Source organism: Gigantopelta aegis, chromosome 10 (genome assembly GCF_016097555.1).
Source record: "Gigantopelta aegis isolate Gae_Host chromosome 10, Gae_host_genome, whole genome shotgun sequence".
NCBI lineage: Eukaryota > Metazoa > Mollusca > Gastropoda > Neomphalida > Peltospiridae > Gigantopelta > Gigantopelta aegis.
In genome coordinates, this window is record NC_054708.1 from 46890391 (window position 1) to 46918024 (window position 27634).

Here is a 27634-nt window from a genome sequence, read left to right on the forward strand (position 1 = left end):
TGGGCAAGTGGTTTTTACAAACCCGCTAGCCCTGTGGCTAGTGACTTTTCAAAATATTTGTCATACTCTGAGACGGCAGAACACTGCATGTATTTTTCCCTATGCTATCTCTGCGATGTCGATACTGGCGACATCGTTACAGTCGCATATGCGGAATCTGTGTCACTATAGGCCTAATGTTTCTTTCATAACTTGTATCTGGACAAAATTTTGGGAAAATGTAACAGTAATTAAAGGTAGGAGAATAATTTATCGTAGTTCTTAACTATTTGGTTCGGACTTTAGACTGTTAAATCTTCTTGATACATGTAACAAATTGGGAGGACTTTCCTTTGGCACTGTCACTAACCCTAACCCTAATCCTAACTATTTATGATAAGTATTTATAATGTTCTTTACACGTGACAGTGCCAAAGGAAAGTCCTACTGCCCGCGGGCATGAGTTCGACCCATACCCCTCTTTCAATGGTTAGTGTAGTTTTAGGGATAGGGTTAGTCTTTAGAGCAGCTAGTGCTACATGTGATCAGAAAATTTGGCCAAATCATCTATTTAAACTTTAAAAATTGCAAAAACCCCAGGTATTTTCAAATAAAATAACAATTACTACAAGAAATTTATTTGCCAAATTAAAATAAATTTCGCCAATTGTTTTTAAAATTTGTAATTGGCAAACTTAGTGAGTGCCAGAGCTAGCCCTGTTAGAGCCTTTGATAAAGAGGGGTACGGGTCGAACTCTTTCCCAACCCGAATATTCTGATGGTAAGAATGGTATAGTCTATCCCACAGGGATCTTATTTTCTTCTTACGTCAAACCAAACTGAAATTATTTACAAAAAACATTTTAATAGAATGATAATATGGACTATAGATGGACATGCTCATTATCGTCAGAGATCAATCTATATAAATTCTGCACAAACTCAGCATATCAAACTGTAGTCAAAGATTATCACGCTAATACAACAACAATCCTATATACCTTTAAAAATTATATTGATTATTTTTGAGTTCCTTGATAACAAATATTTTATATATACTCTTCAAAAAATAAGAAGAAAGTTGACATTGGTAAAAATAATGCTATCAGATTAGTTTTACAGTTCTAATCAAAGACTTTGTAAAGACAATCAAGTAAGTGAGCGAATGGTGATGCAAAAACACTATAAATTACATTTGATTCTCATAAACGTAGCCATAGTCAACGTTTGTATTGAAACGCAAAAGCGCAATCCTCAGAGAAGAATGTGCATCATGAAGTTCTGTAACTTTGCATGCCGAAAAGATCATCCAGACAGATCATCTCTGCTTTATGGGCATGGTACAACACCACTCAAAGTGTTAATGACAGGCCAAGGTCAGGTCGTCCCAGAGTAACCACCGCTCCTCAAGATCAATACATCTGGGTGTGTCATCTTCGAAATCGAACCACAACAGCAACAAACCACAGCGACACAAATCCCTGGACTACGCAGAATTTCGGACCAGACAGTTCGTAATCGGCTGAGGGAGGCAGGAATTTTCCCTAGAATCATCCCGTCATTCCGCACATGAACATCAACGGTGGAATGTTTCAGCATGACAATGCCAGACCACATGTTGCACGTGTTAGTCACCCTGACACTTCCACAACTTCTTATGGCACGTACTGCAGCATGAGTGGCAGAACATTCTACAACATGTTGTGCAACGTTTGATTGCTTCCATGTGTCGCCGTTGTCAAGCTGTCATCAGGGTTCATGGTGGTCATAACCGATACTGATATTTTTCCCCCACTCTATGTCACACATATGCCCGTGTACATGTTTCAGGTGGATTACCAGAGATACTGTTTTGGACATGTACAGAGTAATCCCCTTCCCATGGCGTCTTCATCTTTGGTTGCTTGTATCAATGATGTCTACGATTTTTTAAAATTAAACTTTGAAAATCAGTGTCAAGTTTCTTTTTTAGAAGAGTATATTAATCACTAATACACACACTACAGGAAGAAACCCGACAGCACCCCCTTTCAGTAATGTTCCGGTTAAATACAATTTATTAAATCATCAACTGCCACCTTTCAATGACAACCCATGTTTTGAGTCAACCAAGTGTTAAGTTGATGTTTACTTAGCCCCAGATCACAACATTTTCACTGAATGTTTTTCTGGCTGTTATATTTGAAAGCAATTACCAATCAGGTTTTCTTTCTTTCTGTTTGGAAATTTATGATTAGTCATCTAAATGAAAAGTTTGTAAAAAGGTGACACTTATTCACTTAAAATACAACAAAAATGGATCGATAGTCAAGTATTTAAAACATTCAGTACAAATGTCTTGATTAGAGTATACATATATACATGTACATGTAGCTTACTAACAACTCCAATTAGTTGGCATGTTAAATATTGTGTCAATGAGATGTGAATAACTTGATTGCAGAAACTCCCTTTTCTAAACACAGAAGAAAATCCTGAATTTGACAGCGGATATATCGGACTAGGATTAATATTATTTACTACAAAAAGAAAAAGACCTGACTGAAACATGTTGACTTTGATAGTTGATGCCTTACATGTATTAATTATATGCAATAACTATGTGCATTTGATTTGAGGAACTATATATATATATATATATATATATATATATATATATATATATATATATATTTGAGATGCATCATAGTAACAATGTGATATATTTGAAGTGATTACTAAATAGTCAGTCTCTAATGATACAGTGAAACTCCTCTAAACGAGACACCATTGGGACCAAATAAAATGTCCGGTTTCAAGAGGTAAGTTCTGTACTGATTTGTTCAACAAGGACCATGAAAAATGTCCGGTTTTGGGGGAATTCTGGTTTACAGAGGGTCTGGTTTTCAGCGGGTTCAATGTACACATGCATTTGTAAGTATATAAACATTGAAACCATGATGTACATTGTATTATTTTCCTGGAAATATAAAATGTGTTGGAAGTAATGTTTAATTTTATATTATTTTAGGACTTTAAGTTCCAGCAACTATGCAAGATCAGAATATCGCCATCATCTGGCGAAATTAAAACCGATCGTTTGCAATGGCTGGCTACCTCTAGCCGATTTGGTTTCACCTTTATTGGTGAGAAGTCAGGTACTGTATTCATTATCAAACTATTTATCAAACTTTATTATTTACTTTAACTTGAATATTTGTATCTTCTTTTTTACTAAACTTTAAAAAATCACTTTAAAAAAATCTATGTTAAAATTATTAAAATAGTATTTGTACTTTGTTAGATTCACCAAAATAAATGCCCACAATTCACTCAAATGATCATTTGATCAAGATTATCTAACCGTTAAGTCAACTTATGCAACATACCAACCTTTTTGTACCAATACTAATGGGCAAACTGAGGAATCTACTTACCCACAGAGTTGGCTAATGCACTGCAATATACAACTGACATATTGGTAGTCACATTCCTGGTTTGGGGTGGGGGTTGGGGTGGGATAGATAACAGAAAAATGATGCAGTTTTCTCTCACATGGGTGGATTTATAATGCAAAATGTTTGTGGTCAACCTATGTTAATTTTTCGCATGGAAGTTAAAAATAAATGAATGGGCTTCCTAAAAATAGCAGTTACGTAGCTCTTTCGACATTGTTTATTTTTCACAGAATATATTCTGAAATACAAATTGTATTGAAATGCATGCAAAAGTGAATGGTTCTGTGCAACCATTAAAACTAATATCTAATTATATGTAAATGAAGACCACTAAAAGCAGTGGTCTCTAAATTGTACTATGAGTGTTAGGACTAGGTACCGTACACTAGTATATATTCCTAAATACAAACAGTATTTGATCTATTTTCCCAACTTAACATTTTGCTTTTTATCTTTTGTCTTGCCTCAAGGAAATGTGAGATGTAGGTGTTAAATGTATGTTGGTAGCAACAATGACATAAATTTATGCATTTAGCTACACCTGTACATAAAGTTTTTATGCTTTATTCCACTTCACAAACTATTAATCCTACATCAATGAAACTTGGCATGATAAAAAAATAAAATTGTTTTTAATTATATTTGTTTTATTTTTATTCTTTTCAATTCTTGTTCTTCAAAGGTTTCCGAGTGATCAAGACTAACACTATATTGCTTTTGGATCAAGAACATGCTAAAGATCGAAGTAGCCATATAATTGAAGACTTTCCAGTGTGGTGCACAGTCGAATTATCTGCCCATGTCAGCCATCTTGCTTTGAGTTGTGATGAACTTACATTGATTGTTGCTGTAAAGGAATGTGCAAACTTGATTCTGTTGGCTTATGATTTACGAGGTTTTGCAAATCAAGTAAGTTCTGTTGTTCTTTTATTTATTCACATTTGATGCAAGTTGTGACTAAAAAAAAATAATGGGGCCAAATTTTAAAAACTTGTTTTGTACTTGCAAGTGTGGAAATACATGTATGATTTTCAGACTAATTTGAAAGAAAACTTAATTTAAAAAACTATTTTTGTCTTTTCTCAGCTGTACTGCTATCTAATTATTGTCACATGATTGTCATGGTGTCTGCTGGCAAAACTCTCTTTACAGATAGGCTACCTACCAAAAATATATGGTCCTTGTATGTTTTAACATAAAAATCTTTCTTGATGTCTGTTTATATAATTATTAAAACTCAGAAGGCAACTTATATTTTTTAACCAAACAATTTTACCATTATAACCATTCATTTGCTCAGCTTATAACATAATTGCAAGACATCAGAATTGTTATATCATTTTCCAAAAATGATGTCTGTTAACACTGGTTTTCAAGGACTCTATTTTAAAATATTTGAAATAATTTTTATAAATTATTATAAGTACATGTTTTGTTGAACAATATACATATTTTGATGAGACACTGAAAAAGTTTCTGTTGGAAAGTTTTGGCTGAAAGCTATACAGCTAAACATTTCACTCACCGAAACAGGTAACATAATTAACAATATTTACTGCTGATGCATGCTACAGTTTTTAATAAACGGGTAGTAAGCTGAGCTACATAGTGGCCAGTTTAGTGCTCATTTGAAGTGTAGAAATACTAATAAAAATGTAGCTATTTGGATAACAACTGTCTGTTTATAAATATTGATATGCCGTAGAACCGAATGCTTATATGCTCACCAAAACTGGTCTCCCTATAATACCTTACAATGGTGGCAAACTCAGGACATATCCTTAAATAAATTATTATGTTAATTTTTAAACATAATTTTTAAAAATAAAATGATAAAATGATATTCATATCATGAAATATATTTAGATTATGTCGTGTTCATATATCATAATTAAAAAAAAAATTACTTTTAAGAAAATCGACTTTTCCACGACTTCTCACTAGATTTCCTCACTTCTCCCTAAATTATTTGGAGAGAGAAGTAACGTATTACTATTTTGTCGGTCTAGTTTGAACCCTACTCTTCTTTTTTTCTTTTTTCGACCGAGTGTTCAAACAGCCATATGTTACAGACATACACAGATAGTTTAAAACTGAGGTGTCATTGAAAAAACAAATTCCTTTAATTTCAGAATGCCAAACCATTACCGTTCCAAAAGGTTAAGCTGAATGCGTCGCCAGGATCCACGTTACTCGACCTGGCATGGAACCCTGGAAATCCCCTGATGCTGGCCACATGCGTGTCTGACGGCAGCGTGGAGCTGTTTGAAATCAAAGAAAATCTCAACATCGTGGCCTCTCTTCCTGTGTCCACATGTGCCACCTGTTGTATGTTTAATTGTACTTTGTCATAAACTCTTTATTTCATACGGTCGAGTGCTTGCGGACCCATTGGGTTTGTCCTCTCCCAACCAGTGCCCATTACTGGTATATCAAAGGCCATGGTATGTACTGTTATCTCTGTGGGAAAGTGCATATAGTATATCCTTAGGCTTCTAATGAAAAAATGTAGTAGGTTTTCTCTTAAGACTACGTGTCAAAATTATCAAATGTTTGACATCAAATGGCCGGTGATAATTAATTGGTGTGCTCTAGTGATTTCGTTAAATAAAAAAAAACTTATTTCATTATGCACAATAATGATAAGTATGATGGAACACTATTTTTGTTTACAATATTTATTTTTATATAACAGATTGATTTGAGCGGAAAAGACTGTATTAAGATATTAAATTATTTGCACTAAATATTCCATATATATATTTATATACTGTTTTAACCTTTGCACATCTGTGTTTTTGGTGACTGGGTAATGTGTACTTGTATATTTACTAATTATTTTGCTTGCTGTCAGAAGTTAATGAATTTTTAGGCTGCTAATGCTAGTTTACAGTGTGACACATACAGTAATTAATTCATCTAGAATAAAACTGAAGACGCCAGTAATTAAAAGCATTTTAATTAAAATGTGGGTATAATAATTTTTCATAACTTTTTACTGTTTTACTGATTTGAATGTTTGTAAAAAAAGTGTGTTACTTTTACATATAACTGTTTGAATTTGTACTCTTAAGGTTGGTTTGCTTCTTTTTTACAATTTTAAATTAAAGTATTGTTCATCAAAACAAACATTTTAGAATGTTTAACTTTTATGTTAGTTTCACATGTTTATTTTTATATACAGTGTGTTGGAGTCCAAAAGGCAAGCAAATTGTTATTGGACTAAAAGATGGCTCACTTATTCAGTTTGACCAAGAACTGAAAGCTAAAAAGAAATGGGGATGCCCAACTGTACTAGAAGGACCACAACAGGGTAAATTAAGTGTTAAAGTTTGCACTGACAACTGTAGACCTTCAGCATTGTACTGGATTATAACACTTTATCATCAGACTTAAATATTTACTTAAAATTATTTAAATGCACATAACACAATACATCTTCAATTGTATTTGGATTTAATTAGTGATTTTAATCATGTGGATCATGCTTGATAACTAAATAAAATATTAGATGGTCATTATACTGTTTCTAGCCAACTCAGTGGATAAATCGACCCCTTGGTACAAAAAGATTGATATGATATGTAAGCCAATTCGTGTTTTATGTAGATGAAACCGACACAAATATAGATATTCCTAATTGTGATATATCATGTTACCAGCATTGCTGCAAGTTTATGAAGTGTGGTCAGGTTTACCAAGTTTGAAAGCAACATGGTTTTATTTTATGCATTCGTTTGTTTCTGTTTTCAGTGGTCGATGTGGCCTGGCTGTCAACCTATATGTTTTTAGCAGCGTACGTGCCTGCAAATCCTCAGGATTCAGACCAGCCAGTTGTTGTTCTCACCATATGCTCGGTTAGTTTGCTGGTGTTTTAACTTTCTGGATGTTTGTATTGTTTGGTTACCTGTTAGGGAAAACCTGTTATGAAAGCCACCCAGGGGTGCTTTTTCAGCAAACAAACTTTAGGGGTGCAATGATTAATCATGCGTTTAGGCCCTCAGTTCAGTGCATAATTTTTTAGTTTGTGTACCATGGTTTATTTTGACTTTCTACTGGGAATCTTAATGACACGGTTAAGCATTTTGGCCAAACACAGCACTCTATTCCACTACATTTGAAATGATTGCATGGGCTATCCTATACCCTATATGCTGTCATGGTGTGGTAAAAAGAATGTACTTTTGTTTTCAAGTAACCATTAAAAATAAAGTTTATTGCTTTTAAAATACTTGTATTAAAATGTATGTGTGATAGCTGCCATACTTATAGAAAATGTCATGAATAAATTGAACCATGGACCAAAATTTGAACTGAATATTAAAAAATTGAATGGTCCCATCCCTAGCAGACTGTGGTATAAATAGAGGCATTTACTCTGATGAATATATTTTAAATGTATTTCTTGACAGATAGTGTTTATAAATAGGTTCCAGATGGTAGTTATAAATAGTCTCCTTTGTGGCAGGTTTGACTTACTGAATGTAAAAAAATATATATTTCAATATTCACAGTTATTTAAACCCTCATTTATTGAAAATATCTGTAATTAATACAGTTTGTTAAGAGTTACTATGGAATTGGTAAAAATCAGTTTTTTGTAAGTAAATTAAAAAAGAAAATGTTTGTCTCGCCTTTAAGAAATAAAAATGTGACATATAGGTATGGCTATGATATACGAGACATTTAATTCATCACAATTCTTGTATTTACGTGTGTTCAAAAATACATTGCAAAATGAATTACAAAGTAATTAGTAATCACAGAAGATTTGATTGATACCGTAATCCATTTTCTTACCGATGTTTTCTCCTCTGTCTTAAGAGACATTTGTGTTAGCTTTTCAACTTATATATCCAGTGTTATTTCATTTTATTGCTATTTTGAGTATTTTCTGGTTTATCATTTCAGAAAGAGGGAAACACACAATACTTGAACTATGAAGATGTTTGCTATGGATCTGGTGAAAACAGAAAGCATAAATATTACATCAGCTTTGTCCATCAATGGTAACGTGTATAAAAGCCATGTCATTTATATCTTAAATTCATCACATGACCAAAAGTATGAACTACAAACAGTAATTTTGTTAAACCATGTAGGTGGGAGCGCTTACCTGGCATGTGCGTGGGTCGTAAGATCGAATCTTGTTGGTGAACACATTTTCTGATTTCCCCCTTTCCCAACCAGTGCCCCATGACTGATATATCAAAGGCTGTGGTATGTGCTGTTCTGTCTGTAGGGACATAATTTCTGAAAGATCTCTTGCTGCTAATGTAGTGGGTTTCCTCAAAGCTTATGTCAGAGTTACCAAATGTTTGACATTCAGTTGTTGATGATTAACAGATCAATTTTCTCTAGTTGTGTCATTTAACAAAACAAACTGAATGTTTTGTTAGATCAATAATATGGGTGATATTTTCAAATATATCTTTCAGGGAACTGGCTGTTATAGCATCCAGCAATGCTACTGAAACTAGTGTTGTCGGCAAAAATCTGGATCAAAAGGTATGTACAGTGCCTCTTATGACATCATAAGCAGAGTTCGACAAATCCGCTAGCCCGACGCCCGTGGCTAGTGGTTTTTAAGTTCGGGCTAGTGAGAAAAGCAAAACCACTAGCCCCTGCGGGCTAGTGGTTTCCCCCCTCCTCTCGTCATCGCTCGATCGTGGGTTTTTTCTTCTTTTTTTTCTTTCTTTTTCTCTCGGCTGAAATTTCGTTTAATAAATTTGATTGTGACGTTTGTCATCGAATAATATCAACAACGCAATGAGTATATAATAATAATCCACTTGAGCTAGGTCTGCAAACTGCAGTAACATGCCATCTCTACATCGTCACAGTTACAGCATGCATTGTTTACCTTTCCCTTTCAAGTTTCTGGCACAGGAAATAAAGTCTAATGACATGCGTGTTTTGATTGGTTAGACACGTCACGTGGTCGTTAATCTCGCACATGTTTTAGGCTAAGAACTTGGAAATCACCAATCGCGACGACAGGTTAATCTCAATCAAGTAAACCCCAGCCATGCTTTGAATTTCAGTGTTTGTTTTATTTACCTATTGTTTTCTAATTTAACACTTCGCTAACATGTGGTTATCGGCAATCAGGAAAACAATTTACTTTAATGGTAACCGCATATGCAATGACTCGGCTTGGCCTATTACGTGTATCGGTTTGGATAATACGTCACAGCTGCCGATACAAGATAATACCTTTTTTGTTTATCAATTAACAACGGATTAGATGTCGCCGTTATATTCTTTTGATATCGGTCTGACACGGAATAATGCCCTGTATTTGGCATCACCGTTCCTGGCGACATAAATAGTAGGCCCTAAATATATAACCAACTACCAAATACACTGAACCATCTATTACCGTGTGTCACACTGTCGTACCCTCATTTAAATTTAATTATTTTAATAGTGTTTTTAGATACCAACCAAGAGTTTGCTCAATTATTTTTCCCCTGGGGGAGGGCAAAAACAAAAACGGGACAATGATGATGGATCACACTTGACAAAAGACAAAACGTACGACACGACAAAAAACTTAAAGTTACAACATGATTTAAGTGTTTGTTTTATTTTACTGTTATACTTGTAAATGTGTAATGTTACAAAAATTATATAAAAATCCAGTTATAATTGATCAGGAATTTGGGCTAGTGCTTTATCTTGGTGGGCTAGTGGTTTTCACAAACCCACTAGCCCTGTGGCTAGTGACTTTTCAAAATATTTGTCATACTCTGTCATAAGTACATTAATTTTGTACAGTCTGTTTGTAACGTTGCATAACGTTATAGTATTGGTGGGTAATGGGATTTAGGTCAATCGGCAGAGCATTTGTCTGAGGTGCTGGCAGTATAGGATCAAACCTCTGTGGACCCATTCTCCGACTGGATTTACTCCCATCCCAAACAGTGCCCCACGACTGGTATATTAGAAGTTGTTGTATGTGCTGTCCTGTCAGGAAAAGTGCATATGAAATATCCCTTGCTACTAATGGGAAAATGTAACAGGATTTCTCTAAGACAATGTGAGAAATTACTAAATGTTTGACATTCTTTAGCCAATGATTAAGAAATCAATGTGTTCTAGTGGTGTCGTTTAACTTTTCCAGCGTTGGCCTGAGGACAGAAATTTTAAAATTGTGATTGGTATTATATCATTTAACACAAGTTACAGAGAAAAATTGTTTCAAAACATGATAAATCATATTACTGATTAAGCTTTTGGTAATGGATTATCTGGTATTGTGTGTTCCATAATGAGATTACTTTGCTACATCAAATGACCGGCCTCGGTGGCGTAGTGGTTAGGCCATTGGTCAACAGGCTGGTAGGTACTGGGTTCGGATCCCAGTCGAGGCATGGGATTTTTAATCCAGATACCGACTCCAAACCATGAGTGAGTGCTCCGCAAGGCTCAGTGGGTAGGTGTAAACCACTTGCACCGACCAGTGATCCATAACTGGTTCAACAAAGGTCTCATTACACAGATGTCATCTGCCATTGAAACCCATGTTAAACTGCCCAACTTCAAGCGAAGATTGCCCATAGAACGGGTTCTCGTTGGCACTAACAACATACACCATTGCAAACATACATTATATAAGCATTTATTTTCACTCCAAAATTGAGAACATTTCCGTCTCAGTTTTTTGCTATATGACCGCATCTGGCTGTAGTACCGGTCCGAATAGGTGGTTCATTAACCGATTCACTCCGGCTGTCACTTGCGCTATATACCCATGTCCCAAAAGGTCGATGCACAGTATTACAAAATAACATGGGCAAAATACAGCCAGAAGGCTTACCATTAAACATACATATTGTTTTAATTCTTCACCATTTGCTAGAAGTGAATATGTGACCCATAACATGTGTCCCAATTAGGAACTATAGTGGACCGTCATCAATGAACTGTCACCCGGAAGTGATCTGTGTAGTGAGACCTTAAAGTCTAGTGACTGATTTTGTCAAACTTGGTTTGAAGTCAGTTTGATAATTTGGGTCATTTACACCATGAAAAGCTATACTAGAGCCATGTAACTTATGAACTCTAACCAATACACCAAAAGATAGATGCACCATACCATCCAATAAAACTTCATATCACATTGTTACTCCTTGGTCATCCACACAATAGATGGTCATCAAACAAGCAGCCACTATATGGTAATGTATGACCTTGTTGGTAGTCCTGATATGGGGAACATACAAAGAAGCTAATTATCTAGTTAGTTCATTAAAAATATTAGTTTCCATCAATTGTTGCTATGGGCAACAATTGTTTCATAATGAAGTGTTGAAATCCTGTTTTTTTCTGCATATTTCAGCATGAAGATCCACATATTATTAATGGCAGATACAAATTCTACTTTCATAGTAGAATACTATGTTATATATTCACAATACCATCAAAACTGTGTGTCATTATGACTGTACATTAGAAAAAATGCATTATGCACAAAATCACAGAAATTAGGGTGAATTTGGATATTGACCTTGTGACCTTGAATTTTGACCTTTTACAATGAGAAACTCAGTGTTAGACACTCAGATCAATTTATTTATTACATGTAAGTATACTAGAATATACATTTTGATACACACACCCCTAAAAAATAAAAATAAAAGAAAAATAAAAAGAATAAAAATAAATAAAATTTACATGTTTGCAATATTTACCCAAATAGGGCCCCCATACACTTGGCTGAAATCCACATCGATGTAATTACCTTTTATAAGGATGCTACACTAGTACATTTTCATTTTGGCTTGCTAAACTTATATATTTTGGGATAGACAGTAATTTCATGTTTTACATTATGGTCTCATTACACAGATGCCATCTGCCATTGAAACCCATGTTAAACTGCCCAACTTCAAGCGAAGATTGCCCATAGAACGGGTTCTCGTTGGCACTAACAACATACACCATTGCAAACATACATTATATAAGCATTTATTTTCACTCCAAAATTGAGAACATTTCCGTCTCAGTTTTTTGCTATATGACCGCATCTGGCTGTAGTACCGGTCCGAATAGGTGGTTCATTAACCGATTCACTCCGGCTGTCACTTGCGCTATATACCCATGTCCCAAAAGGTCGATGCACAGTATTACAAAATAACATGGGCAAAATACAGCCAGAAGGCTTACCATTAAACATACATATTGTTTTAATTCTTCACCATTTGCTAGAAGTGAATATGTGACCCATAACATGTGTCCCAATTAGGAACTATAGTGGACCGTCATCAATGAACTGTCACCCGGAAGTGATCTGTGTAGTGAGACCAAAGGCCATGGTTTGTGCTATCCTGGCTGTGGGAAGCGCAAATAAAAGATCCCTTGCTGCTAATCGGAAAGAGTAGTCCATGAAGTGGCGACAGCGGGTTTCCTCTCAAAATCTGTGTCGTCCTTAACCATATGTCTGTCACCATATAACCGTAAATTAAAAAAATGTGTTGAGTGCGTCGTTAAATAAAACATTTCTTTCTTTTCTTTCTTTGCTATATCAAGAGCCAGGTTATTATATGATACCTGCTACAACTGATTAGCCTGGAAGTTAAAGAAAAACTTGATGTCTGCTATATAATTATTTGGCTCCCGTTGCGATTTGCTACACAGGTTTCAGAGATTGCTACACAATTTTTGGTTGCTAATCAATTTTCAATTTTGAATGATGTAGACTAACTGGGAGCACTGGACTCTAGAGGATTCTGGCCGTGCTGAACTTCCACTAGCAGACAGTGACTGTGATTCATTCCCTGTAGCCATGGCAATTGACTTCTCATCTCAGATGCAGATTTCTTTGGGTTGGTATATATATCTATATAAAAAAAATCCATTCTCACTCTTAAATTTATTGTGATAATTTGAATGTTTGTGTAGTTAGTATTTTAGATATTTTTTCACCCAGGCTTTTTCAGTCTAAATTAATTAATTTTACAAAATGTAATGTGTTTCTCAAATCTTTGCTCGGTGTCATGTTAAAGGGACATACCCTAGTTTTTAAACACTAAGGCATATTTTTCACCAAGACCCTAGTTTCAACCCGTGAAAACGGACACTAAGTTTGATTAATTTACAAACCTGTAACAAATTTGGATACAACAGAGTGAAACAAGAGTCTGTGACGTTGAAATACCATTAAAAATGACTAAAGTGTGACTCCATAATCATTACTTCTCAGACGCATGTGCATTTTTAAAAATATGAAAAATGCATATATTTTTTTATATTAGAAACACCAAGATGACCAGAAACACTTCAGTTGTACGGAAATGGATAATCTAAACAATAAAATATAAGTAATGTTTGATTTCAGTGATCATAAATGGCTGTAATAATGAGAAATATGCTTAGTGTTTAAAAACTTGGGTATGTCCCTTTAATTATACTGTCATTTCAAGCAAACCATTATGTTTAAAACATGGCTTAGATGTTTACAGATATATACTTGAAGTTCTATCGTGAAAAATATACAATACTGATTTCTGAGTAATATTGTTAGTAATTCATTATGCAGAGAACAGTCTGCATTGGTTTTAGGTTGGGTTAAAAAAAAAAGTTTTTCTTCCTTGTTTTATTCCAGGAGATAACAAGACTCACCCACCATGTCCCATTGTCCTCCTCCTGTCAACAGACGGACTTCTGGTTCCGTTTCACATGATGTATATGAGACCTGACATTGCGAACTTGACCCAGCCACCTGAACCATTGCCTTCCTCGGGAGACAGAACACCTCAAGGTTTTTGTCAATTATGCTTTTATCTCAGCATGTGTGTATGTTTTTGTAACTAGTAGTCTCAATTATATACGTTAGAAAAATTATGTCAATAAAGAAAAACAGAATATTGACATACATAAATAAATTTACTAAGATTAAAAGGTTGTAAGACATGATAGTTAAACAGGAAAGATGTAATGTAAGAAAAACGTATCACTCCCATTATTCATCCATTTGTCATTATTTTTGTCTTATTATTGTTTTCATATTTCACAGTGCATTTTCTACAGTGCACTGCTGAGGTATTTGGTTTTAACTAGAAATTTACATTGAAAAGTGTAAATATATTTGGAAACGTGGTTTCGTATATGAAGAAACAACTTACTTCCCTTACTTTTCTTCATTTGGATTGGATTTTCTTTTTCCAGGACCACCGGCACAAGCTATAACAACCGCATCAACAACAGTTAAAACAGGTTTACCGTTACCTTTCGGACAGAAGCCATTTGGGTCTGCAGCAGCAACTGCTACCACAACATCAGGCTTGTCTTTGCCTTTTGGACAAAAGACTCCAGCACTGCCAGCTGCAGCTGCAGCAACATCAACAGCAGAATCATCTTTGGCCTCTGGACAGAAGTTGCCACTGCCACTGCCAAAAGCAGCTCCAATTGGCCAGACGTCAAGACAACAGCAGTCGGGGCAGGTGACCTTGAATAGTGATTCTGGTGCTAGTAGCACACCAAGTAGACCTGGTACATCAACTGCTGCAACAGCATTTGGACAGGGCCAAACGGCAGCAGCAGGGACAACAGCGAGCAAGTTTGGTCTTCCCACAACAGGCAACTCGTTCCAGTTTGTGACGAAACCTGCACAGCAGACGAATCAGACTCCAAACTCTACAGTTGGAACCTCGCAAGAATTTTCCCTGAAAAGTGGACAGTTGGTGACAGCCAAGTCGAGCGATCAAGCCAGCAAGCCAGCGGCCTCCACTGGGCTGAGTTCAGGAACAACGGGGTTTACCTTTTCTACACAGCCCTCCGGTAAGCCTGTCACAGGGAATAGTTTTTTATTTAAGGATTATATGTTATTTTTTTTATGTTCATCGGGGTATGAACAAACAAAAAACATCTGCAAACTGTTTGAATCGGCAAAGCCGTTCTCACGTAAGTCTGCGGATTTTTTTTTTTTTCATACCCAGATGAATGTAAAAGAAATAAAAGACAATACTTATAATTAAATTTGAATCATACAGGCTAATAATAACACTGAAACTTCATACTTTATATGGAATTATTTTTGATCCACAAACAACACTCAATAAGACAACTTGCCATATAAAATGACGTCATCAGATATGACGCTACCTGACGACATAATTTTTACGTTCATCGAGAAAGGAACAAACTCCCGTTGCTACATCTGGACCAATGGGACGACGTTATGTTGTAATTAATGTAACAGAAATTTAATTATTAACAAGTTTGATACATTCTTTTATTTACCTCACCGGCTACATTTATATTGGTTAGTTTTGTTTATCTTATTTATGATCTGTTCAAAAACTTAGTAGTTCAGACAAAACTATCATCAATGTAGGGTAGTGATTATGTTTAATTCCTGATGTGTGGATTTCTTTCATATTCAGTGTAAATGTTCATTGTACAATTGTCTTGTACATATTCTATTTGATTTCTTTTCAATAAATTGGAGTAATATAATTGATTCAGCTTTCTACACCCATGTTTTTTTTTTTATATATGATTTGGAGCTAATATTAAATGAAGTTAAGTCGATGAAAACAAATTGCTAATAGAATCTTCAGTGATTTTTTTTTAATAACTTACCTTGTATATTTTAAGAATAATATACATGATGTCAGCTTTTCCTTTTGTTGATAAAATGTCATTTTAAAACCAGTAAGCTCATTAAAGTTAAAGTTTGGTTTGTTTAACAACACCACTTAGAGCACATTGATTTATTAATCATCGGCTATTGGATGTCAAACATTTAGTAATTTTGACATATAGTCTTAGAGAGAAAACCAGCTGCATTTTTTAATTAGTAGCAAGGGATCTTTTATATACACCATCCCACAGACAGGATAGCACATATCACAGCCTTTGATATACCAGTTGTGGTGCACTGGCTGGAATGAGAAATAGCCCAATGGGCCCACCGACGGGGATCAATCCCAGACCACTGGGCTTCATCCCGCTCCTTTCAGTACCTTAAATGAACTAATGGCGAGGACAACAAATGTCTGGTCCGAATTGTCCGAATGATTGTGTATACAACATATTCTGTGTAAAATGTCACATCTCTAATCCAGTCATTTTGTTTAATCATCTTTTGAAAATGTTGGCCCTGATCCATTAAAAACAAATTTGTCTATTCTGGCACTATCAAACCAGTAAGTTTGTTTATGGATCCAGTCCTTTTATGATTAACAGAAAAGGGTGGGCGTTGGATGTAGTTCAGTGGCAGAGTGCTTGCTTGATCAATCACCCTTGATGGACTTGGTTTTTACTCCATCCCATTCAGTGCCCTACAACTGGTACATTAAAAGCCATGATATGTACTGATCTGTCTTCCATTACAGCCACTAAAGCTGGCCAGGCAATGTCAGGTAGTGGGCCATTGTTTCAACAAACGAAGCCACAGAACAGTCAGACAGGATCGTCTTCAGTGGGACAAAGTTTCAAGTTCACATCTCAGGCACAAAGTGAAGCCAGTGCTGGTAAGCTGTAATTTTCAAGGGGTGAAAGCAAATTAGACCATAACAGTCATTATATGCCCCCCCCCCCCCCCCCCCCCCCAAAAAAAGAAGAAAAAAAAAGAAAAGAAAGTCAATTGGCTTTTTCCTAATGTTGATTTTATGCATAGGTTGGTTCGTTGGTTCGTTCTTTGCTAGAAATATTAATTGATATTTGACTACAAACTAGTCTAAACATTCCAAACTTGTGGTTTCATATGAAAAAAAAAACATGGCTTTGTTTAAAAGCAAATAACATTCATTTAACTATTTCTTTCACATTTACTCTGACCTTGATTCAGTTTTTGTAATCTGCTTTAAAATTTAAAAAAACACATCATAGAGAAATATGATGTGTATTATGCACATATAATTCATGAAGTATTAATGACTGAAGATCACAGTTTTTAGTGTTTGTGTTTAGCTGTAACCAGTACACAACCATCGGGTCCTCCAGCATCCTCTAGGGTCGTCGTGCCACCAGCTGTGTCGACTATCCCAGAACCAGACACTGTCAGCGAACCCGTCTCTACAACAACACCAGGTATGTTTGATCGAGCTCTTACAGTAGACAAAGGTGTCGAAGGTGTTTGTATAATTTTATTTATTTACAGAAGATAAATCAGTCATGAAACTATTGTTCTTTGAGGCTTAAACAAATAGGATAAGACGGATTACGTATATAACATATGACAATAAAAATGGATAATAGCTTTAATATGAAGCAGTATATATTTAGTTTCTGATAACAGAGCTATTTAATAGACCAGAACAATTTTAACAAATTTCTTCATATTTGTTTTAGACAAATTTATCTCAAACTTTTACATAAATGGTCTAGTTTCAAACGTAAAATAGCATGTTTTGGATTTGATACAGATCTATGTTCAATCCATCTGTCTCTAACCAGTGCACCACGGCTGGTACATCAAAGCCCGTTGTATGTGCTATCCTATCTATGGGATGGTGCATATAAAAAATCCCTTGCTGCTAATCGAAAAGAGTAGTCCATGAAGTGACGACAGTAGGTTTTCTCTCTCAATATCTATGTGGTCCTTAACCATATGTCTGATGCCATATAATCGTAAATAAAATGTGTTGAGTGCATCATTAAATAAAATAATTTCCTTCGTTCCATCTATTATGCTTATCAGGGCAACTTGATTGGTTTAGTTTTTTTGTTTTTTTCCCTGAGTAAAGTGATGTTCTTTACAGCTTCTACTGAAGAAGATGGTGAGGATGCTGAAACCCTGAGACAAAGAACGCAATCTGCCAATGAAGCCATTGAGAATACATTCTCTAAGAGCATAATTGAAGAGGTATTTCAGTTTGAATTATGTCTGTGGGTAGTTTTGTAATTGTGACCTAATCTACTGTTAAAAGCACTTTAAATTGAAATGTTTTAGAATTATTGATCCATTGCATGAAACAGATACAAAAAGCTGATGACAGTGTTGTTGGAATAAACGTTAAACGGAAATAGTAAATAGTTAGTATGTTCATAAAATTAGGACATCAGATAACACCTTTTATTTTACAGATTGATTGTCTTGCTATTACATAGTTGAAACATAATACATGTATACTTTCAACAGCAAAACACATATGCTGTCCTTTAGTTTTGTCTTTTTGTTGAGGACTTTGGAGATTGTAGTAGGGGTTAAAGGGATGAATGACTGGAGATGAAGGTCTAACTTTTGAAATGATGCATAATAATTAATGATAGCACTCTAGCAACTATATTTTTACCTCTTTTCTTTACAACGTTCTTGCATATTGATTTCTTTCTTTTTTTGTAGATGACTGACTTCATGAAAGAACTGAAAGCCCACAAGCAGAGTGTAAAAACTGGCATAGGCCATGTGGGTACACAGGAAGAAATGCAGAAACTGAGGCGGGCGACAGATGAAATGTCCCACTTCTGTAATGGTATTAAGGACACCACAAAGGCAAGTAGCATGTCTCCTCTAGACACTGTATGTCACGTTTACCAGCTGGTTGATGTCCCAAAATAGCCGGTCGTAGCGGTGTGACATGGATTGATCCCCATTGGTGGGTCCATTGGGCGATTTCTGGTTTCATCCAGTGCACCACAAACTGATATATCAAAGGCCGTGGTATGTGCTACCCTGTCTGTTGGATGGTGCATATAAAAGATTAATGTAAAAATGTACTGAGTTTTCTCTCTAAGTTTATATGTCAGAATTACCAAATGTTTGACATCCAATAGCCGATGATTAATAAATCAGTGTGCTCTAGTGGTGTTGTTAAACAAAACAAACTAACAAACAGTGTGCTCTAGTCATGTATTAAACAAAACAAGCTTTTAGCTTTCACATTTGTTTGGAAAATCAATGCAACAAGTGATGAGGCATTTGCCTATTTAAAGACTTGAAGATTAACTTTATCATGACACACACATGTTCTATTTTTTGTATTGTTGTCAGCAAATTGTTAGTCTGTGTTTAAAAATACTCAAATACAGTTGTTGTGTTTTAAGGTCCTTAGATTTTATCAGTACACATAATGATTGCAAGATAGGAATTTCTGATAAGTCGCAGGGCTATCTCTGGGTGAGCAAAACAATTCGCCAAATTGTGTATTAAACTTTAAAAATTACAGAAATTGTCTGTTATTTTCTAAAAAATGTCAATTATTACATGAAATTATTTCGCTAAACTAAACTAAAATTCGCCAACTGCTTTCAAAATTCGCAATTGGCGAATTTGGCGAGTGCCAGAGCTAGCCCTGAGTCGCCGTAACATTGTTATGAAATCCTTTTGTTGAACCTGTGGGCGGGATCCAGCTTAGTCAGTAAAGAGCTCACCTCTTGCTTCAGTGCTTGCTTCATAGGATCGAACCACGTCGGTGAACCCTTTCTCTTATTGTTTTTATTTCCATCCCGACCATTGCCCCACGACTGGTATATCAAAGCCCATGGTATATGCTTACCTGTCTGTAGGAAAGTGCATATAAAAGATCTCTTGCTTCTACTGGAAATATGGTTTTTTTTTTTTTGGGGGGGGGGGGGGGGTTGGGTTTTTCTCTTGCTTCTACTGGAAATATGGTTGGGGTTTTTGGGGGGGGGTTTTGGTTTTTTTATTTTTTTTATTATTAGCCCAGAAATGTCGATAGTGTCAGGGATGGAGCCCTGAATCACTATGTTACAGATAATGTTGAACATAAATAACATTAAATATATATATAATACATAATGAGTATTGTTAGACTAAATATGTTCAGATTGATTGTACATTTTTCCATAGAAAGAGGGAGGGAGGGGGAGAAAGAGAGAGAGAGAGAGAGAGAGAGAGAGAGAGAGAGAGAGAGAGAGAGAGAGAGAGAGAGAGAGAGAGAGAGAGACAGAGAGACAGACAGACAGACAGACAGAGAGAAATACAGACAGACAGACAGACAGACAGACAGACAGACAGACAGACAGACAGACAGACAGACAGACATATATATATATATAAAGTAAAACAGGACAGCAAAACAGTTTTAACATTAAAAAAGCATACATACACCAGCACGCAACATAGCTTGATAACAAATGTATACATGTGATTAGTTTCCTATCAGTTGTATTATAGTTTGTTAATGTTCTGTGATACTGCGGGAAGTAGATGTTTTATTAAATTACTATATATTACATCTGTTGCTGGAGATGAGAGGATTTAATAATAATAATAATAATAGTACAAAAATTATTATATTAAATATTTTCAACTAATGAATGATACAGTGACCACTTGGTAAAAAAATTGTTAAGACTATTCTTACTAAAATATAAATGTTTTTCTATAGAGTATCTTTGTTTAATTTCTTTTTTAAAATGAATGATATTTAACTTAACTTTTGCACTTTACATTTATATATGAAATACTTGGCTAGAAGTAGCAAGAGATCAAAAATATTATCTGTGTTAATGTTGTCTTTAAATCCAAATATGACTAGTTCGAGAGACAGTTTTATGTTACATAAATGATTACAGTACTTCGATAACCAGTTTAAAAACGAATTCCAAAACGTTTGAACAAAGTTACATTCCCAAAAAAGATGTTCTATTGTTTCTTTATTTACATTACAAAAGGTACATGTTTCAGTATCAATAAGTTTTAGCTTGAAGGCAAAAATATTTGTCGTTAGTATTCTGTGTAATATCCTATATTGGAACCATCTTAATTTTACTTCTTGTGTGGTGAGAAATGGTTTCAAATAAATAATGAGCCAGATAAGGTCAGTACTAAAACGATTTTGCCATAGCGGTATTTGGTACGTCTGAATATGTTAATGTGTAATAGTATAATTTTGATCCTTTTTTAATGGAACAAAGTTTTCTTTGGACAGGCTAATCGTCTAAAGGAATATGTGTGTCTATCTTACTAATTTTAGGTTTTTTAAGGTATACCTGAGTGAATTAATGACTCACTGATATTCTAAAAAAGACACATGTAAGTCATAAATATAATTAAATTCAGTTAATGTAAAGAATTCTCCACGATCATTAACTAGGTCGCATATTTGAGAGATGCCTTTTTCGAGCCATTTTTGTTTTAGAAACGTTTTCCTATCGATTTTTATATACAATTATAGAAGATTGGTTCTGATAAAAAATCTTTAAAGTCTGTTACCTTAATAGTTGTAGAGAAATCACAAAAAGCCCCAATACAGTCCTTCCAAAACAAGTTGTTAATATTTTTATAACATCTTTGAGGGAAATCATTACCAAATACAGGAATATTACGTAGTTGGGGAAAACATACCAATAAAAGAGGTTTCCATTTTGAATCATTACTTTCCAGTTTTCGTAACCAAGTAATTTTCAAAGCTTTAACATATTTAAATATATCTATCATGCCTAGGCCTTCCTCTTTAATAGATTTACACATGGTATTTCTTTTAATCCTATCCGGCTTTTGGTTCCATACAAACTTAAATAATATTTTATTTAATTCACGCATAAAATATTCAGAGGGATTAGGTAGTGTTAAAAGTAAGTAGCTGAGTTTAGATATTAATAAGGATTTTATTATAGCTATTCTACCAAGTGGTGTGATAATTCTTCGTATCCAATTATTTATTACTTGTTTAATTTCAAACTACTGGAAATATGTTAACAGGTTTCCTCTCTACTGATGATCATTAAATCAGTTTGATCCATTGTTTTTGTTTAAGCTGATTCAGCTGTCTTATCATTAATGAAGTGTCATTTTGCTTTAGGATCAAAGCCGTGAAGTTCATGATCTCAAGATAATGTGTATGGACCTGATTACCATGGCGGAGGAGTGCCGAGTGCGACAGCAGCGTAACACCGACACCAAGTATCACCAGCTGCTGAGGTCATGTGCCCTCGATCCCGCTAGCGCTGAGAAGCTGCGTGACCTCCAGCAGCAGTATCAGCTGCTACAGCAGAGTCTGCAGGAAGTGGATCTAGTGCTTGATGCTCAGTGGGACGAGTACAAGAGGAAGAAGGCTAGTAAAGGGAGGTAAGCTGCATTCGTTGACTTGTTCTTGATGCACTGGGTCGAGTACAAGAGCAAGAAGGCTAGCATTCTTTGACTTGTTCTTGATGACGACTACAAGAGCAAGAAGGCTGCATTCGTTGACTTGTTCTTGATGCACTGGGTCGAGTACAAGAGCAAGAAGGCTAGTAAAGGGAGGTAAGCTGCATTCTTTGACATGTTCTTGATGCTCAGTGGGTTGAGTATAAGAGCAAGAAGGCTAGTAAAGGGAGGTAAGCTGCATTCTTTGACTTGTTCTTGATGCTCAGTGGGTGGAGTACAAGAGAAAGAAGGCTTTTAAAGGGAGGTAAGCTGCATTCTTTGACTTGTTATTGATGCTCAGTGGGTTGAGTATAAGAGCAAGAAGGCTAGTAAAGGGAGGTAAGCTGCATTCTTGACTTGTTCTTGATCTCAGTGATGCTCAGTGGGGAGGTAAGCTGCATTCGTTGACTCTCCCTTGATGCTCTGGGGTAGTAGAGCAAGAAGGCTAGTAAAGGGAGGTAAGCTGCATTCTTTGACTTGTTCTTGATGCTCAGTGGGTGGAGTACAAGAGAAAGAAGGCTTTTAAAGGGAGGTAAGCTGCATTCTTTGACTTGTTATTGATGCTCAGTGGGTTGAGTATAAGAGCAAGAAGGCTAGTAAAGGGAGGTAAGCTGCATTCTTTGACTTGTTCTTGATGCTCAGTGGGACGACTACAAGAGCAAGAAGGCTAGTAAAGGGAGGTAAGCTGCATTCGTTGACTTGTTCTTGATGCTCTGGGTAAAGAAAGGTTACTTGATTCTATGACTTCTTCTTGATACTCAATAGTTCAAATACAAAAGGATGCGGGCTAGTAAAGGGAAGTGATGTGGATTCCTTGACTTGTTTTTGATCCTCCATGGTACAAAGAATAGTAAAGGAAGGCAAGCGGATTCTTTAGTTTGTCATAGAATGAATGAATGAATGAATGAATGTTTAATGGATACAACTTCCCAGGTGTACAGTTCTCACTCCAGCCAGTGCACCATGACTGGTACATCAAAGGCCGTGGTATGTGATATCCTCTCTATGGGATGGTGCATGTAAAAGATCCCTTGCTGTTACTCGAAAAGAGTAGCCTATGAAGTGGCGACAGCGGTTTCCTCCCTCAATATCTGTATGGTCCTTAACCATATGTCCGACACCATATAACCGTAAATAAAATGCGTTGAGTGCATCGTTAAATAAACCATTTCCTTCCCAGGTATACTGGCTTTTGTGTGAATGGGTCATGCTTTGGATTTTATTTGGCATTTCTTTATTTTTAGAATTCAAACTCCAACTAGAGACTCAATTTATCGAGTTGTGAAAAGCAACTGCAATCTGATTGAGGGACAGAAGAACTTGGTCGACAACTTGCAGGAACAGCTGAAATGTCTGAAGCTGTACAATCGGTCTGCCAGCTGGCAAAACACAAACAACTCTTTCAGCTCATCAAACTCTGGGTAACAATTACAATGCATATGTTTTGTATATATAATGAAAGTGCATTTTTATATTAAATAAAAACAAGAGGGCTTGAAATAGAGGACTGTGAAACGCTCAAAGTGGACCACATTTTAGAAAAAGCAGGTGAAATATATAAATTCATCTGCTACCAACTCCTCAAAATTGCAGGTCATTGTTTTCAAGAGATAAATGCATATATACTGATGGAAAGAAATAAAGGATCACACAGATAGCAACAAGAAATAATGACTGCATCAAAAATCAATTCACATTGTCAGAAATTGACCTAGAACATATAGGCAGCACATTCAACACTACAGACATTCAATCCTACTTTACAACTTGATATGAAATACAGACATACTACGCTAGTAGTGAATTAAATTTGGTCTACAATTTTCTGTGGTTCCTTATTTCTTTCCATCAGTATATGATTATTTTACCTGCTATTTAGATTGTGATCCTGTAAGATACACTTCGGAGATTAGTTTCTTATTGAACAAATTAAGGTTGTCTATCTTGAAATTATGTGTAATGGCTAATATTTAAAATATATTTAGGTTGCATGGCTGGCTTGGCTGTCTGATATTTTTAAAAAGCGTTTGAAAAGGATTGACAAAAAGAGGGAATAGTACTGTTCTTCATAATTATAATTTTTCTTTTAGTCCTGATCTGACGTTACTTGTTGAATCACTCGATGAGCAGAAACCCAGGAGCAGCTCATCACTTAATCTGAGTCAGTCTGTCAGTATATCTCCAGAGAAACAAGCAAAGCTCCGGGAATACCTTTCAAGGAGGGCCGTACCCAAAGTTAAATCCACTGTACCAGGTATTTTTTAATCGTATGTTAATTTCAGTGCTCCAGGACACCAGCATGATGAGCAATTGATCTCAAATCGATCCCCATCGGTGGGCCCATTGTGCTATTCCTGGTTCATGGATGGTCATCGCAGTGCATTGTGAAAAACATGGTAGATTTATGTTCATCACAATGAATGTGAAAAACATGATAGATTTATTTAAAAAGTTTACTTAAAATACTTTTGCATTTATTTCAAGGTTAATTTTTTTTGCCTTTAATTCAGTTTCTACGTCATTGACACTTGCTTTACAGTTGCAGCTATCAATGTTAATGCTGATGCAAACAAATCAGATATTTATTAAATATTACAATTTTTATAATAATAAAAAACTTTTTTATTTGAATTTTTTTTTGTAATACATCAAGATGAATATCTATGTATGCAACTAGGGGCAGGATGTAGCTCAGTGGTAAAGTGCTCACTTGACGCACTGTCAGCGGTTGCAAAGAGAAGTACTAGTAGGCGTTGGAACTGTCGGAGTAGAAGTTGGGGGTTTACCGAGAGCTACACTCAGTGATGAGGAGGAGGGGTGGGGTGGGGGGGGCTATGGGCCGGAGCCTATTACCCCAGAAGTGTGCAATGTAGTCCACTTGTAATGCATATAGTTGGTGAAATTGTTGGCCCAAGAATAGAACAAGTATGACTTACAATTCTATCCTTGAATGTGATTGGTCAGTGCAGGAATGAGCGATATCCATCCGTTACAAGCGTTCCATGTACCAGGGGTTCTAGATTTTTTAAAAATCCACTGGCCATCGGGCCAGTGGATTTGAAAATTCACTGGTCATGGTGAAAAATTCACTTGCCCAATTAACGTTTTATATAAGAAAAAAAAAAAAACCCAGTAAGTTAAAATAATTAACTTTTTAATGTACATTTTGCATACTAAGATCATGTTAAATCAGTTTGTCAATTTACACAACATGCTCATTGGGCATATTTTATGGTATGTTTAGAAAAACATGCAAACAATTTCCATCAGTTTAGAATACAGTTACTTATTAATATTTAAAAATAATTGTTTTCCCTAATACCACCTAAGTTATAAAAACAATCCATGTTACCTATTACAACAATTAACAACATTGAAAACAAATTACTATTTTTTATCACTTATAAATGTGTATATATATTTATTTACTTATAAATGGAATTCCTCTCCCACCGTCACCCTCTTCCCCCCCCCCCCCCAAAAAAAAGAAGAAGGAAAAAGAAACAAGAACCTTTATTAGCATGAATTGTACATGTATTATAAGTTAAGGCATACAATTCCACCTCACCCACCACACACCAAATTAGTAATTTTTTAATGTAGATACTTTGTTAAAGGAGACCGGACACCAAAGCATATATATGGCGTAATGAATTGTTTGCCATCATAAACCACAACACGCAACTACCGTGCTCCCCTTATTGAGTAAGTTAAGCATGCCAGTCTTGGTTGTTGTTTTTTTTTCGCCGATGTTTGCCGGAAACTGTCGACAGTTGATGAGCTAGACCAGTGACGTCATCGATGAGAGGAAAACTGAAGAAACTACCAAGCAGCATGGACGAACATAGCGATTCGAGTGACGAAGAATTGTGTCCAGCTTGTGCTAATGGCATCAAACCGTGTCAGTTTGAACCACTTATCAGACACTTTGTCCCTAATCCTGGAAATGTTGTCTTAGACGAAAATTCGGATGAATCGGCTGCCGACGAGGACGAGGAAGCAACACGGTCATAGACTAGCATACAAGCATTTTTTTAAACATAATTTTTTAATGACATTTTTAATGTAAACTGAAGCAAATGGACCTAATTAGAAGAAAAGCACACAAAATGTAATAATATTTATCCATAAATCTTGTTCAGCATAGATGTAAATATGGCTCGTCAGTGGATATTCCAAAGGCTGATTTCGCAAATTTGCAAAAAGTGCCCCCTCCTCACCAAAGCAAGATATAATAATTTAACAAAAAACTTTGTTCTCTTAACTAGTTGCCCTCCAAGTTTTAATGTGCTTGGTTAAACAATATATTTTTAATTATTAAGAAAATGTGTTACCAGTCTGCCGAAACTGTCCACAGCCGGGTACAGAAACACAGAAATGTTGGAAAATATACTGTTGCCACATATTGACAATCACTTTACAACTAATGTCTTATCGACAATATTATTATGTAGTCTTTGCATTTATTAATATAAAATACAACAGGCCCATAGGAACAGGGGCGGGCCTAGGGACTTGTTCTCCATCACACACTCTAGGATAAAAATATATGTTTTAAATTTTCACTACTCTGCATAAGTAAAGATGATATAAAGATAAAAATCTAGTTTGTATCCCTCACTAAAGACCGTATCCCCCCTCCCACTTCAAATATCGTTCCTACAGGTCTGTACAAATGTTGATAATATGTAGAGGGTGAGGTTAGCAGCCAGTTCCTTTTATCTTTAGGATTTTGTAATCATCATTTCAAACCAACTGTTTCAGGTAGTTTGCTCCACATACTGACATAAAACACATTTGTTATATATTGGAATAAAATAAAAATAATTACAATATATCCAGTGTTATTTTCTTTAATCATTCATGGAGGAAGAAGGAAGTCCTGATGAAAATATATTACAGGTAAAATATATAACAGGTAAAACAAAATAATATATGATGCTTATTCCATGTGGTAACTATTGTTAATTTTGCTTTAAATTGCTAGATGCCAAAAGTGATTAATTATATTATTTTATGGTAACAGTCGAAAATTAGACGACCAATTGTGTCAACCTCTGCCAAAGGTACCAGGTTTTCTGCCAGAAAATAATTTGAGGGTACGTAATAAAACAGGCCCGTAGGGACTGGGGGGGGGGGGGGGGGAATGGGGGGGGATGCCCCCCACTTTTTTACC

General features: G+C 35.5%; 1 protein-coding gene across 2 annotated transcripts in view; it reads left to right on the forward strand.

Moving 5' to 3' along the window:
- Positions 1-27634, forward strand: part of LOC121383170 (nuclear pore complex protein Nup214-like) — a 54891-nt gene that overhangs the window by 11527 nt on the left and 15730 nt on the right. For both annotated transcript variants that reach the window (XM_041513002.1, XM_041513003.1), the window contains exons 2-18: positions 2990-3116; positions 4099-4325; positions 5549-5744; positions 6601-6729; positions 7170-7273; positions 8328-8425; positions 8855-8924; positions 13120-13246; positions 14026-14181; positions 14589-15200; positions 16760-16897; positions 17337-17456; positions 18128-18231; positions 18712-18861; positions 22136-22401; positions 23703-23879; positions 24549-24712. In XM_041513002.1, coding sequence (XP_041368936.1) covers positions 2990-3116; positions 4099-4325; positions 5549-5744; positions 6601-6729; positions 7170-7273; positions 8328-8425; positions 8855-8924; positions 13120-13246; positions 14026-14181; positions 14589-15200; positions 16760-16897; positions 17337-17456; positions 18128-18231; positions 18712-18861; positions 22136-22401; positions 23703-23879; positions 24549-24712 — 2965 coding nt within the window. The remainder of the gene's footprint in view (positions 1-2989; positions 3117-4098; positions 4326-5548; positions 5745-6600; positions 6730-7169; positions 7274-8327; positions 8426-8854; positions 8925-13119; positions 13247-14025; positions 14182-14588; positions 15201-16759; positions 16898-17336; positions 17457-18127; positions 18232-18711; positions 18862-22135; positions 22402-23702; positions 23880-24548; positions 24713-27634) is intronic.